The sequence below is a fragment of the Octopus bimaculoides genome, chromosome 1 (genome assembly GCF_001194135.2).
Source record: "Octopus bimaculoides isolate UCB-OBI-ISO-001 chromosome 1, ASM119413v2, whole genome shotgun sequence".
NCBI classification, from domain to species: domain Eukaryota; kingdom Metazoa; phylum Mollusca; class Cephalopoda; order Octopoda; family Octopodidae; genus Octopus; species Octopus bimaculoides.
The window spans coordinates 158590965-158606266 of NC_068981.1; the positions used below are offsets into that span (position 1 = coordinate 158590965).

Below are 15302 nucleotides of genomic sequence, written 5' to 3' on the forward strand. Positions count from 1 at the left end.
AGATTGGTTGAGTGCCCTTCTTTCATTTGTCCACTCACTCGTGTATATATATATATATATATAATTTAAAGAAAGATTTCCTTATAGGTTAATTATTTTAAAGAAAGTCTTAGAAAGCCAGAAAACTCACCTTTTGGAATGGAGTTTTCATATTGTGTAAGTACTTTCAAAAATGCTGACATACTCAATATGAAAATTTCATTACAAAAGGTTTGTGTTATTCTATCTTTCTCAGACAATTTTAAAATAGTTATTAACTTTTAAGAAAATTTTTATGCAAAGATCATGACTCTATCAAGTGTTTTGTACAAAAACTTTTAAAATATATATTTCACTCTCTATGTCCTCACAGGTGGCTAGACATGGAAGCATTTTGTTCTTCACCATATCAGACCTAGCCAATATAGACCCCATGTACCAATATTCTCTCACCTGGTTTATTCACTTGTATCATCAGGTTAGTGTCTGACCTTTCCCAAACTTACATTGTCTGTTTTTGTGTGTGTGTGGCACTAAGAGTTGGTCTGCCAGTACCTTTTATCACAATTACATATTAAACTTCCTTAAGATAAATGTTGTGTTGCCGGTATTGTGTGGTTGATATTAGCCACAACTAGGGTTGATTAAATCTTTATGGTTGAGCAGAAACCCAAGAAAAATCACAACGAAATGTCTATTGAACTAACCAAACTGTTGAACTTTTCCAATGTTTCCATGCAGGCAATCACCAACAGTGAACCCTCGCAGATCCTGAGTGAAAGAATAAACTATCTCAATGATTATTTCACCCGCAGTGTCCATAACAATGTGTGTCGGTCGTTGTTTGAAAAAGATAAATTGCTCTTCACATTTTTACTTTGTATTGGATTAACAAAAGCACAGTAAGCATATTTTCAGTGTTTGAACTTTTCAAACTAAATTTTAAACTAAATTTTGTCGCTGTTAATTTTTTCAATTCTTGCTTTTTAGATATTTGGTTCTTTAAGGATGTAATTCATGTCTTTTTTTTTTTTTTAAGACTTATGTTGCATTCTCAAAAAAACAATCATTGAACTCACTTGTTACTACATTTCTGACATGTAGACATATTCTAATAATTCATTGGGTGCATGCAGAGCAGCCAGAGTCCCAACAATAATGTATCTGTTCATTCTTAAAACATTCTGGCTGGTTTGAATGTGAATATCTGATCACTGTTGTTGGTTTGTTATCAGAGAATACCTCCTCCATTCGCATGTTCAAAACACACAAATTACCAGGTCACCAGAAGTATGTATATATGTATGTACACATATATATATGAGTGCGTTCGTATGTTTTTTTGTTTATGTATGTATGTATATAGTTCATAGATGAGAATACACTTAGTAGTGCTCAAAAGAATTAAACTTGAGCAGGTATAGAAATAAATGTAGGGATAAGCAAGTTAGACAGATCAGTATATAAAGTTTTGCTATATTAATACATGAAATACAAAAAATGTATATATGTTTACATGCAAAAAGGTTCGACTTACATAGAATACAAATGATATAGAGGATTAAAGGGGTTGAACAAAAGTATTACAAATCCAACAGCTGTTTCTGGGGGTTCAGCAGTCTGAAATAATGTCTGTAGATTGATTCCATCCTAGGATGAGATGAGCCTCTGTCTTCAGGGAAGAGATATTACAGAGATATATTTGAAGTGGTAAAAGAAAGAAGTTCCATCTTTGAACTGTATGTATGTATGTATGCGTGCATATTTTTGATTGACTGCCACGACTACCATTTCCAGGAAATGAAAAGCAAAATTAAAACCAGCAAGATTTGAACTTAGAACAAAAAAAAAAAATGACATTGTTTGAAAAGTTATATATATGTATATGTAATATAGTGTGTGTGTGTGTGTGTGCATCTACTGTTAAGTATTTAGTCTGCTGTTCTACTGTTTTTGCCACTTCCATTCTGGCATGTGTTGAATGGATTCATTGTAGTACTGTGTATCATCACTTGTCATAGCCTTTCATCATATTACACATAACAAAAAATAAATCCCTCAATCTTTATTATTGTGTATATCATTTTTTTTTTTGTATGGATTTTATTGCTGGATGCTAACTGTTTTCCAACATAGAATTATACTAGGTTAAATGTTGTCATATAAACATAATCAACACTTACACATTGATAATTTCTTTAATGTATTAAACAGTTGGTCATGTTCTACTCTCTCTCTTTCTCGCTCTCTCTCTCTTTCTCGCTCTCTCTCTCTCTGATGTAATCTACCGGACCTTTGGTTGTGCTTCTGCAGGGGTCTAATAGACGATTTAGAATGGAGATTTTTATTGACTGGAGGACTTGCTCTTGAAAACCCTTATAGTAACCCGGCTTCAGATTGGCTACCTGAGAAAAACTGGTCAGAAATTGTACGATGTTCTCAGTTATCTTCTTTACAAACATTCAGGGAACATTTTACAAACCGTGTAAGTATATTCACTCTGACATTTACTTTGTACTACTTAGTCTTGGTCAGTCCTAACTGAACTAACCAATGATCAAAGACATCCTAGTTTGTACCATCCCATGTTTTTATTAAAACATATCTAGAACTATAGGCACAGGAGTGGCTGTGTGGTAAGTAGCTTGCTTACCAACCACATGGTTCCGGGTTCAGTCCCACTGCGTGGCACCTTTGGCAAGTGTCTTCTACTATAGCCTTGGGCCGACCAAAGCCTTGTGAGTGGATTTGGTAGACGGAAACTGAAAGAAGCCCATCGTATATATGTATATATATATATGTGTATGTTTGTGTGTCTGTGTTTGTCCCCCCAACATTGCTTGACAACCAATGCTGGTGTGTTTACGTCCCCGTAACTTAGCGGTTCGGCAAAAGAGACCAATAGAATAAGTACTAAGCTTACAAAGAATAAGTCCTGGGGTCGATTTGCTCGACTAAAGGCAGTGCTCCAGCATGGCCACAGTCAAATGACTGAAACAAGTAAAAGAGTAAAGAGAGTAAACTATATTATTATCCATTGTAGGATAATGTAGGCTGTTATTTGAGAGAGATCTGACTGCTAATTCTAGCATAGGAGTACCACATGTTTTGTGTGTGTGTTTTAATGTATGGGCTATTGATAAATAGGAGAATGTAAACTAATGTGTGAGAGGGTGTGTATTAATGCATATAAATATGTATATTGATGTAATACATATAATGTATCATTGTGAGGGAGGGTATATGCTAGTGTGTGAAGGAATGTGTTAACTGATGTGTGAAATTATGTATATTGATATGTAAGTGGGTTTGTATTTGTATCTTTGTATTAATATATGAAAGAATGTGCATAAATATGTAGAAAGAAGGTATACAGTATGTGAGACGATATGTATCAAAGTGTTCAAAGATATTGATATACAAAAGGATGTTTAATAATGTTTTTATAACAATGTTTGAGTAGTGTACCAGTGTATGGAAGGAAGGATGTTTATTATTGAGTGAAAGGAAGGATATATATTATGTGACAGGAAAGGTGTATATTAATATATGAAAGGATGTATAATGACATATAAGCAAATGTGTACGTGTTAATATATTGGAGAAAGGTTATGTGTTGATGTGTTTGAGGATGTATGTTATTTTGCAGGAAGATGTTATTGTTTAAGTCCAGGTCAAAAATGATTGATAAGACTTAAGATCAAAGGTGTTCCAGCCTTAACTATTTTTATGTTTGTCAGCATAATATATCAGGGACTATAAGGCAGTGAGCGGGCAGAAACATTAGCACACCAGGCAAAATGCTTAGCAGTATTTCATCTGTCTTTACATTCTGAGTTCAAATTCCACCAAGGTCAACTTTGTATTTCATCCTTTCTGGGTCGATAAATTAAGTACCAGTTGCATACTGGAGTTAATCTAATTGACTGGCCCACTCTCCAAAAATTTCAGGCCTTGTGCCTAGAGTAGAAAAAAATATTAAGGGCAGTGAACTGGCAGAAACATTAGCACGCCTGGCGAAATACTTAGAAGTATTTCGTCTGTCTTTACATTCTGAGTTCAAATTCTGCCAAAGTCAACTTTACCTTTCATTCCCCTCTCCCAAAATTTTGGGCCTTATGCCTTGAGTTGAAAAGAATATATCAGGGACTACATGATTCAATACATCCTTTCTCTTTTTTAAAACAACAGACTCTGATTTCAGAGAGATTTAGTTGCCATCTTTAGCAGGGGTGACTGCATAGTAGCTCTCTTGTTGGCTCATGCAGAAGAATATGCATTGGTGCAGTAGGTGGTGTATAATAATGAGTGTTAAAATGTATTATGTAGATGTGTGTGTTAATGGGTGTTTACAGTTGTAGTTGTATTGAGCAAATAGGTGTTTATAATTGTATGCCTGAGTAAGCAGATGTGTATAGAATGGTGGGGGTCTCTCCTGTGTGATTTATGTATAAGTGAATGTATTTTTACACATACAGGCATTAGTTTATTTAATATTATACTTCTGTTTCAGTTGCAAGAATGGAAAGCAGTCTATGACTCCCCACAACCACACCAAATGAAATACCCATCTCCCTATGGAGAGGAACTGACACAGCTTCAAGAACTCTTAGTTCTCCGCTGTCTTCGTCCTGATAAGGTAGACATATTTCCTAAAACAAATATTTGGTGCTAATGGCCTTCAAGCTAAACCTTCCCCATTTTTTCATTTGCTTTTTGTTTCACCTTTGTTCTATCATTATCTCTGTTTTTCCCTCTGTCACGGTATTACTTCTACAGGGTGTCCACAAAGTCTGGGTACATGGGGATTAGCACATACTTTAAGAAATTATCATTTCTTATATTTAATTGTTCATGTTATGATTTTATTTACTCCATATACCCAGACTTTGTGGACACCCTGTAGTTTGATTTTGATATCTTCACTATTCTATCATAACAATTCATTTAGCTTCACCTCTGTTACATCATTACCACTGTACCCCACACCTAACTTATCATTACCTCTAGTTCTCCTCTATCATAAGCTTAGACTTGACTTGCCCTCATTACACCATTACCTCTTGTGTAAATTACTCCTTCATATCTGTAAACCGTATGGCAATCTTTCATATTTTCAAGCTCTTTCACAGTGTTCTTTCATACCTTTGAGCTCTGCTATGTACCTGCCAGCCTATCATCACCATAATAACCACCATCATTGTTGCAACTACTAACATCACTGCTCACCCCATCATCATCACCACAACCATCATCCACACAACCATTATAACTATGTTTCTTATTCACCAGATGATCCCAGCGATACAAAATTTTATTCAACAGAGGATGGGTCAGGCTTACATTGAACCAACCACATTTGATCTGTCAGTCAGCTACGAAGAGTCCAGCCCACAGACCCCACTCATATTTATACTGTCCCCTGGAGTGGACCCTATGGCAGCACTCTTCAGATTTGCTGAAGACAAAGGTAGGTTTCTTTCTGTGTTAGTTATGTGAGTCAGTGATGTTTACCATCATCAGCAATAATGTTATTATTGTCGTTGTCACCATCGCAATCACCATCACCATTACCATCATCATTACCACCATCATCATTACCATCATCATCATTACCTCTGGTAAAGAGATGCTGGATAGTTTATTATATCAGCCATGATATGAGCCACTGTCAGCAGTTGGAACCAATGAGGAGGCCTCTACATGGTTGCTTGACCTGTTAAAGGAAGCAATCAAATATCAAAAATTTCCCACTGTTAGATATTGTATTGTATCTTGAAAAAAGACAGGATGGTCACAGTAGGAATGTTTGGTTATAAAACTGAAATATCTTTGACTAATAATTCTAGATGTACCTGATAAAAGTGAAGGCACATGGCTCAGTGGTTAGAGCATTGAGCTTACGATCGTGAGGTTGTGAGTTCGAATCCCGGACCGGGCTGCATGTTGTGTTCTTGAGAAAGACACTTTATTTTCACGTTGCTCCAGTTTACTCAGCTGTAGAAATGAGTTGTGACGTCACTGGTGCCAAGCTGTATCGGCCTTTGCCTTTCCCTTGGATAACATCAGTGGTGTGGAGAGGGGAGGCTGGCATGCATGGGCGACTGCTGGTCTTCCATAAACAACCTTGCCCGGACTTGTGCCTCGGAGGGTAACTTTCTAGGTGCAATCCCATAGTCAGTTATGACCGAAGTGGGTCTCAGCACCTGATAAAAAGATGGAGTGGTCAAGGCTGGAACACCTTTGATCATTGGTCTGCTCGATCAAGATAGAAATGGAGCTTAACAACAACCAGCTGATGTCTGCAATGAAGCATACAGATTTATGTCTTGGTATGTTGTAAATCCTTAGATTGATTTATATATTTTGATGGCAAATTTAATAATTTTCTTTTCTTTTGAATGTATAGGAAGAAGTAAAGGGCTCCAAGCCATCTCTCTTGGGCAAGGACAGGGACCAATTGCTGAACAAAGAATATTAGAGGTATGTAGAGATATTTTACCTTACATACTAACTGCAGTGTTAATACCGATCAAACTATAGCAGCTGCTAAACTTCATTCAGCTACTAAACTTTGATATTGGTCAATTAACTCACAGGTCATGAATTCAGATCCACTGTAGGTTCTACATTGTAATTTCTATGGCTTTCAATGACCTATTTATGGTGGAATTCAATACCAAACTTCAAGAAATGTTACATGTGATACTAGGTCTTTGTTTTTGAGAAGATTTATCTCTCAAGCACTATCCCTTAAAAATTTAAGTTCATAAGATCTTTACATGTTACTTTTAAGTGGTGGCGGTGGTGGTGGTGGTGGCAGCGGCGGCGGCGGTGGTGGCTCAATCAAACCATAGTATAAGTATTTCAATATGCGCTTGATATAACCAAGATGCTGCTCCAAATGATGCATGGTTCCCCCTTATATTAGAGGCCTGCCATTGTTAGCCAGACCCCCAAAGGCTCTGTTTCCTGCCATTAGGTAGCCAATTATAGAAAATTAGAACTCAGAATGCAAAAAGCTGGAACAGATGCCACAAGATTTCCTATTATGTGATACTCCACCAATTCTCTGCAAAGTCAACAAGCTGGACTGCTACTTTAATCAGTCCTGAAACAATGACAAAGATGATTCTGGCAGGATTTGAACTCAGATCTCAGATTGAAATAACAAATACCACAAAACATTTTATATGATACTCTAATGACTCTTCCACTTCACTGCCCACTCTCAACACACATACACACTTGCATATACACATGCACACACCCACACACACATGTATACACGCACACATGCACGCGCACACACATACACATGTGCACGTGCGCGCACACATCTTTAATGATTCTAAATAACATTTATAATCCATAAATGTATGTGGATATAATCTGATAACTAATGTTCATTTCTTTGTTGTCAGGCTACAGAACAAGGTACCTGGGTTGTCTTGCAGAACTGTCACCTGGCTGTCTCCTGGTTTGGACACTTGGAAAACATCTGTGAAACAGTAAGATCTTTTTTAATAATAAACCAATGTTCTTTATCACTTCCTCGTCTTCCCTTTCTCTTTCTCTTCTTCCATTTGTTTCATTCTCACATCCATGACTTTTCAAAACATGTTTTCATACTCAGAATTGCTGAAGCATTGAATAAATTACCCACTTCAGGACACTGCATCCTTCAGAAATTCCATGTTTCCCAAAATTCACCAACACTACTCCTGAAGTGCTTATGCACTCTTTCCTGTTCATGGCTCTTTTACAGTTCACTTTTCATGGACAGGAGTTGGGGTTGTGTATTATTAAAAATGTGCATTCACCATCATTTAGCTATTATTGCTGTCTTTCTTAATTTAATTTATTGCTGCTTTATGTTACCCCTTTTACCCTTTTCTGTCAACTGATAGTGCACTTGAGCACAGTATACACGTTCATTATAATATCATTATCATAATCATCAACCTCATGGAATCCCTCTTAAGTAAGGTACCTATCTAGCAGGATTTTTAATTAGGTAAAGTATTGCAGAATTCAGTACTAATATTGACCAAGGTGGATAGGGTGTCTATGCTTCTAAGATGAGTAACTGGATTGGTTTCCTGTTATCTTCTTCGAGCCCATAAATGACTTGAACTCAGTACAGCAAAGTTCCAGTAGATATAATCCAACACTTGGTTTAACACCACCATCTAACATTTGGTTACTTTGAGCAGAAAGTTTTCAGACAATGTCTCTAGTCTGACTATAACTTGATGATAAGAATAAAAGACAACAAATCTGGAGAAAGAGAACAAATAAATGAGCCCCACTATTTGAGCCATATTTATTCCCATGAAGAAGCCTCTATGCAGAGGCTCAATCTGCTAGACTGACCAGAGCTCACTCAAATCATAGCCACACTATACACTATGATACACTACACAAACTCACAGACAGCATACTGCACTATACACTATAAATACATACAGACACCATATGCTAGAGCACACCACTAACCATAGTACACACACTTTCTACATTGCACAAACATTACATCACACATTCCACAAACACACTAATAAATACCATATGCATTACACTCCATGCATGCACGTAGGCTCACACCACACATGCACACACATTATACTACACAGTTCATCATCACAGATCCACTATCCAGCAAATAAACTGTTTTGTTGTATGTATATAGGTCCTCCAAAACCCAGCACATACGAAAGAAAGCTTCAGACTCTGGCTGACAACATACCCATCATCACAGTTCCCTGTCTCTGTGCTACAGAACAGCATCAAAATCATCAATGAGCCACCAAAGGGTCTAAGAGCAAAACTGCTGCAGTCTTATTCAAGCAGTCCTGTAGCTGAACAGCAATTCTTTGAGTCTTGCAACAAACCACGGGTGAGTAAAGATTACATTGTTCTTTTATCAATGTTGGGATCATCATCATCATTATTATTGATATGCAGATAATTGTGGACAATTTTCAAAGCAGTGTTAAGGTGGTGGGGGGTAGTAATGCCTTTTTGGGATAAAATCTACAAGCATGGACTGGGTTATTTAAAGTAAAGTGTCTAGTGATAAAATACAAACTGAGTAGTCTTTTATTGATATCAAATTTATAATCTATCAAATTTATAACCTATTGTTCTCTCTCTCTCTCTCTCTCTCTCTCTCTCTCTCTCTCTCTCGCTACCTTTCCTTTTGCCTCTAATTAAATATAATGAAGAATTGTGTTTTCTTTGTTTGTGGATTTATTGCAGGTGTTTAAGAAACTTTTGTTTGGCCTCTGTTTCTTCCATGCCTTGGTACAAGAGCGACGCAAGTTTGGAGCCCTTGGCTGGAATATTCCATACCAGTTCAATGAATCTGATCTCAACGTTTCTATACAGCAGTTGCAGGTATTTGTATTTTACATAAAAAGTTTAAAGAAAATACCTAGGGATGTCTGTTGCATAAAAAAACAAATGGTAAAATGACCCTAACATACTTGTAGAAACCAAGAAATTTCAATTGATTAAAAATTCTCCATTTGTATGATCAACAAAAAAGCAAAACAATCTTAATGATTGGCAGCATTTTGTCCATCTTCACATTCTGAGTTCAAATTCTACCAGGGTTGACTTTGCCTTCCATCCTTTCAGGGTCGATAAATTAAGTACCAGTGAAACACTGAGGTTGATTTAATAGACTAGTTCCCTTCCCCAAAATTTCAGGTCTTGTGCTTTTAGTAGAAAGGATTGTTATTATTATTATCATTATTATTATTATTATTAGTAGTAGTAGTAGTAGTAGTAGTAGTAGTAGTAGTAGTAGTAGAAGTAGCAGCAGCAGCAGCAGCAGCAGCAGCAGCAGCAGCAGTAATAGTAACTCTAGTCACTATCATCTCTTTGTTATTCATTGATTGCAAACCATAATGGTTTTATCATATTATGTAGATGTTGATCAATGACTATGAAGATCCCCCATTGGAAGCCCTGGTTTACCTGACAGGTGAGTGCAACTATGGTGGTCGAGTGACCGACAACAGTGACCGACGCCTTATTATGAGTCTACTCAAGAAGTTCTACTGCCATGACATTATTGTGAATGATGACTATAAATTCTCCGAGAGTGGCTTATATTATGCTCCACCCTGTGGCAGTTTGGACTGTTACCTGGAATACATCCGTGGGCTGCCTTATATACCACATCCTGAGGTAAGTCTGGATATGTTAACACAGTTCAGTGATAGGGATCAGAGTATGGTGTTGATTTTGTGTTGGTGTGGAATGAAGAGTGGCTGGAAGACATACATACATACATACATACATACATACATGCATGCATCAAGTGTTGACACAAGGGAAACTCCTCCTTTCTGTCTCACTTCAACTAGAGACTTCTTGACTAAAGAAATAAGTTCTCTAACATTATACAGAGCATCCTTGATAGGGCCCCTTCTTACTCATCAAGAATTTTCAATTGTCAGATCTGCCTTCATAAGAAACTGCATATACTGCAACAGCTGTAGCCATCAATAGGAAATCTGATCTACTCTACTATTATCACCAAAGATACACCCTGTTAATGAACTTCAAATCATTAGCTACAGACAACCCAAAAAGTCCACTTTAGCTTCAGCTGACCCATACACAACTGCAAATATGCAATTCCTGTTTGCCCTTAGTGAGATTATTTCCCTTCACTAACATCATGGCCTACTATCACTCAGCTAAAATCATACAGTGCAGCAATGTTCCATATGAAAACTGATAAACAATCCAACACCACCAGACTCACACACACACACACACACACACACACACACACACACACACACACACACACACACACACACACACACACACACACACACTCACACACACATATATGCATATTTATGCATGTATCGTCTAATTTTATGTTTACTTGTACATACCTTATATCTTACTGCCACCACAATTCTTCAATTCTTTTATCAGGTATTTGGTCTACATGAAAATGCTGACATTTCTAAAGACCAGCAAGAAACACAGCAACTATTTGAGGGTGTTCTCATGACTCTTCCTAAACAGGTAACATTTTATCTTTAGAATTTTAAGAAACTATTTTGACAGTAATGATGTCATTGAAACCCAGTGGTTATGAGGGTAAGGTTCTGAACAACTATCAAAAGTGCATAAGTTCAATCTGATTACAGTCGTTATGTTTTACCCCTTGGGCAATTTACAGAGCACTGTTTGACTGAGTTTGCCTAACTACAGTGGGATGATATTGAGGGAAGGTTGTATAAGTAGAAAGAAACTGCTCAAAAATACACTATCATACTCATACTAACACAGAATCAATATACCATACCTGTATGTAGTATTTATAAATGTATCTTAGCTGTAATTAACTTGCAACAACTATAATGTCATTCCCATGAGCAAGGAGCATACATTTATATAACCAAGTTTGTTTTGGTAACATGTTTCATGTTATGTATTACTTCATTGTTGAGTAGCTTGCTGAAGTGCTATTATCATCCAACATATCTAATAATAATCTCCAGATCTTATAGTATCCTCTAATCCATACCATACTGAGAATATAAGATGTAAAATATTAACAACATCCTCCAATCCATGCTACACTGGAAACATTGGATGTAAAATAGAATCACAAAGGTGCAAGGTCACAAATTATGAATGTGTGAAATACGGTTGCTTTTCTACAACCATGTATCTTCTGAATTTCTATATATTGTTCATGTTGTCATTTTTATAAATACATTTATCGTATATCTACTTCATCATACTACCACCACTCCAACCATAATCATCATTATCATCATCTTCATCATCATCATCATCATCGTTTAACGTCCGCTTTCCATGCTAGCACGGATTGGATGATTTGATTGAGGACTGGTGAACCAGATGGCTACACCAGGCTCCAATCTGATTTGGCAGAGTTTCTACAGCTGGATGCCCTTCCTAACGCCAACCACTCCAAGAGTGTAGTGGGTGCTTTTACTTGCCACCGGCACGAAGGCCAGTCAGGCGGTACTGGCAACGGCCACACTCAAAATGGTGTATTTTACGTGCCACCTGCACAGGGCCAGTGCAGCGGCACTGGCAACGATCTCGCTTGAATGTCTTTACACGTGCCATCCGGCACGTGTAATGAAGGAGACGACGTTGGCATGGGTGCCAGTCGTTGGATTTAGTTCGATTACGATTTCACTTGCCTCAACAGGTCTTCGCAAGCAGAGTTTAGTGGTCTTCGCAAGCAGAGTTTAGTGGTCTTTGCAAGCAGAGTTTAGTGGTCTTCGCAAGCAGAGTTTAGTGGTCTTCGCAAGCAGAGTTTAGTGGTCTTCGCAAGCAGAGTTCAGTGGTCTTCGCACATCATTATTTTTATTTTTCATGCTGGCACAGGTTGGATGAACAAGGTCAATTCTTATTCAGAATGACTGTCCTGATTCATATGTTTGTGCACAAGTACATAATTTTTTTTCATGTGCATATGTGGAAGTATGTATTCATATGTGTTGTTTATGCTTTGTCTAGGAGTACGTATATTTGTTTCATGGACAAGTAACTCTGAGTGTTTGCTTACAGGTGTGTGCACATGTGTGAGCCTTAATATTTAGATCTTTAAAGCTATCTTCATGCCTACAGATCTTCTCCACCACAGCATCTCACCACTTGTCACAGCCCATTGTCATCTTCTTCATGAAGTTCATCCTTTCAAGATCAGCATTCACCACACCTTTCCATGTCTTATTTAGTCTCCTTTTTCTACTAATTCATTCTGTTTGTTCTTTTAATCAATTATCATCCATCATATGCTTTATATATCCACACCAGCTCTCTCTCTCTCCCCTCTTTCTCTCCCTTTTTCTCGTGTACACTGCTTCTTGTACACCTATGCCCAGTTTTTCTCTCACTTCATTTGTTCTCCATTATTCAACCCACTAAAATTATACATCTGGCATCACATGTTCACCTCATTTCTTTTCTTACATTTACAAATCTTGCACATTCAATACAGTATATCTCTTTACCATTTAGCACCATGCTTCACACAGAGGCATCATATTGTCTGCCCTTTACTCTGAAATGGAACCCAGCAGAAGTTATAGCTCTTGAACTGTTTCTATCCTGCTCTTATTCTGTCTGCTATGCTTTCAAGTCAACTACCTCCATAGCTAAGATGGTCGCCTAGGTAATAGAAGCTATCAATTATTTCTAGATAGTCTTCCTGCCATTTGAATGAATTTATTTCACTGAAATGTTTAATAATAACTATATCTGTGCCTCTGATGCAAACAAAGTCTATTTTCTTGATCAGCCTACTTGTGATAACACTACACTTCATTGTTCACACAGGGTGTACCACAAGGAATTCTCACAACTTTTCTGTATACTGAGCATGGATATATCTCATATTCTTAGCTTTAAAAATTATTACAGAGCTTTAGATAATCAATACTTTCCTTTGTCATTAAAACAGTGGTAGTATAGTGCAGTGCAAAGTAAACTTGATATAATGTCTAGAATGTTTCTTATATTTTTAATACTTAGTGAATATAAAGCTTCAAGACTCACAAAAATTGATCAATCCTTGTAAACTTCATTGGTAACAATAATAATCATTGAGTTATATAGTAACCTTGTTTTGTATATGTGGTTTCTAATTTTCAGTCTCTCTTTGCAACAGACATTGGGTGCTGGGAAGTCATCTCAAGATATCATCGAAGACTTGGCCAGTGATATCCTCTCCAAAATGCCAGCTGCATTTGAAGTTGAAGAAATTCAGGTATGGTACATTTCTTTCCAAAAAATGTGAAACTAGTACAATATATTTGTTACAACAAATATATGAAGTGCTTTCATGCAGATGGGATTTTAGTTTCCCCTGTTATTTTAGCCAACCAGAAATTTTAACTTTGAAAACTGATAACAGTTTGGAAGTCATTGGGTGGCAGGGCTAGTTTAGAATAAAAGCATGTGATTATTTTATTTTAGATTCATTGTCATCACATGTCATTTTAACCAATTAAACATTTTATTAAATCAGAAATTTTAACCAATGAGAAACTGTCGTTTGTGAAGCTTAGTTTTAACTGTTTTGAGTAAGCAAAAATTTGGACTAAAGGTCCTCACTTGTCACATTTGCTCAACACCAAACAAGCCTGTCTCTCTCTTCTAATGATTTTCATTCTGATAACAACCATGCATAAGCTGTTACTTTATAATCTCATTCCATTCTCTCTTTCCTGGCTAGACATTAGCTTTGGTCTAACCTTAACAGAATAATTTCTACCAGTTTAAATACATATACACTTATCTGACTTTCCTTTTTATCACAAGCCATTTATTTGCTGGCACATGTTTAACACTGTAGCACAAATTATTCCACTGAAATAAAAAGATGAAAGTATCTATGTTCATTTTTCTAAATAACATTTCTACAACATAAATTATCTAATGGACTTATCAATGTACATTCTCACAAATGCATGTTTATAAATTTTGTTGTGCAAAGTATTTATTTTCCAATGTAATATTTTCAGTAATATACCCTATGTATGAATCTTCTCATATTTTAAGCTGTATTCACAAAACATGTGCAGTTTAATCTTTATTGCATTATTTGACCATGAAAATCAGTTGTTGATATTTAGGAAATAAAAGGAAGATTTATATATAATTCATTTTACTTGTTGCTTCTATTAACATTCTTTTAACTTCCTCCATCATGTGATCTGGCAGTTTTGGTACCCGTGCCAGACGGTTCTTGCCTGCTGTGTGTAATCTTTGCACTATGCATCTATATGAGAGAATCTCTTAAGGTGAATACTGCAGTATTCAGCATTCTAATAATACATTCATATTGAGTAAGATATGAAGATTGCCAATCAATGATAATAATAATGATGATAATGATAATAATTATCACTACAATTTATTTATTCCAATCAAATATATTCAATACACAACCATAAAAACAACTGTCCTCTGTTTATCTCTTCAGAAGAAATATGCAGTCAGTTATCATGAATCAATGAATACAGTACTGGTACAAGAGTTGTTACGCTTTAACAGATTACTAAAAGTGATCATATGGAGTCTGGAGGAGATTCAGAAAGCTATCTATGGCTTAGTAGTGATGTCAGCCAAATTGGAGAGGATTGTTAACAGTATGATTGTCGGCAAGGTAGGCATTTTCTTTAATTTCTCTCACCTTCATCATCATCATCGTTTAACGTCCGCTTTCCATGCTAGCATGGGTTGGACGATTTGACTGAGAACTGGTGAACTAGATGGCTACACCAGGCTCCAATCTGATTTGGCAG

At 36.6% G+C, this 15302-nt stretch overlaps 1 protein-coding gene across 1 annotated transcript in view; it reads left to right on the forward strand.

Annotated features, from left to right (window-relative positions):
• Positions 1–15302, forward strand: part of LOC106881001 (dynein axonemal heavy chain 3) — a 174058-nt gene that overhangs the window by 150933 nt on the left and 7823 nt on the right. The window contains exons 66-78 of the mRNA XM_052972117.1: positions 353–457; positions 721–881; positions 2293–2464; positions 4493–4618; positions 5272–5449; positions 6389–6462; positions 7404–7490; positions 8672–8878; positions 9241–9378; positions 9916–10176; positions 10942–11034; positions 13664–13762; positions 14981–15163. Coding sequence (XP_052828077.1) covers positions 353–457; positions 721–881; positions 2293–2464; positions 4493–4618; positions 5272–5449; positions 6389–6462; positions 7404–7490; positions 8672–8878; positions 9241–9378; positions 9916–10176; positions 10942–11034; positions 13664–13762; positions 14981–15163 — 1884 coding nt within the window. The remainder of the gene's footprint in view (positions 1–352; positions 458–720; positions 882–2292; positions 2465–4492; positions 4619–5271; positions 5450–6388; positions 6463–7403; positions 7491–8671; positions 8879–9240; positions 9379–9915; positions 10177–10941; positions 11035–13663; positions 13763–14980; positions 15164–15302) is intronic.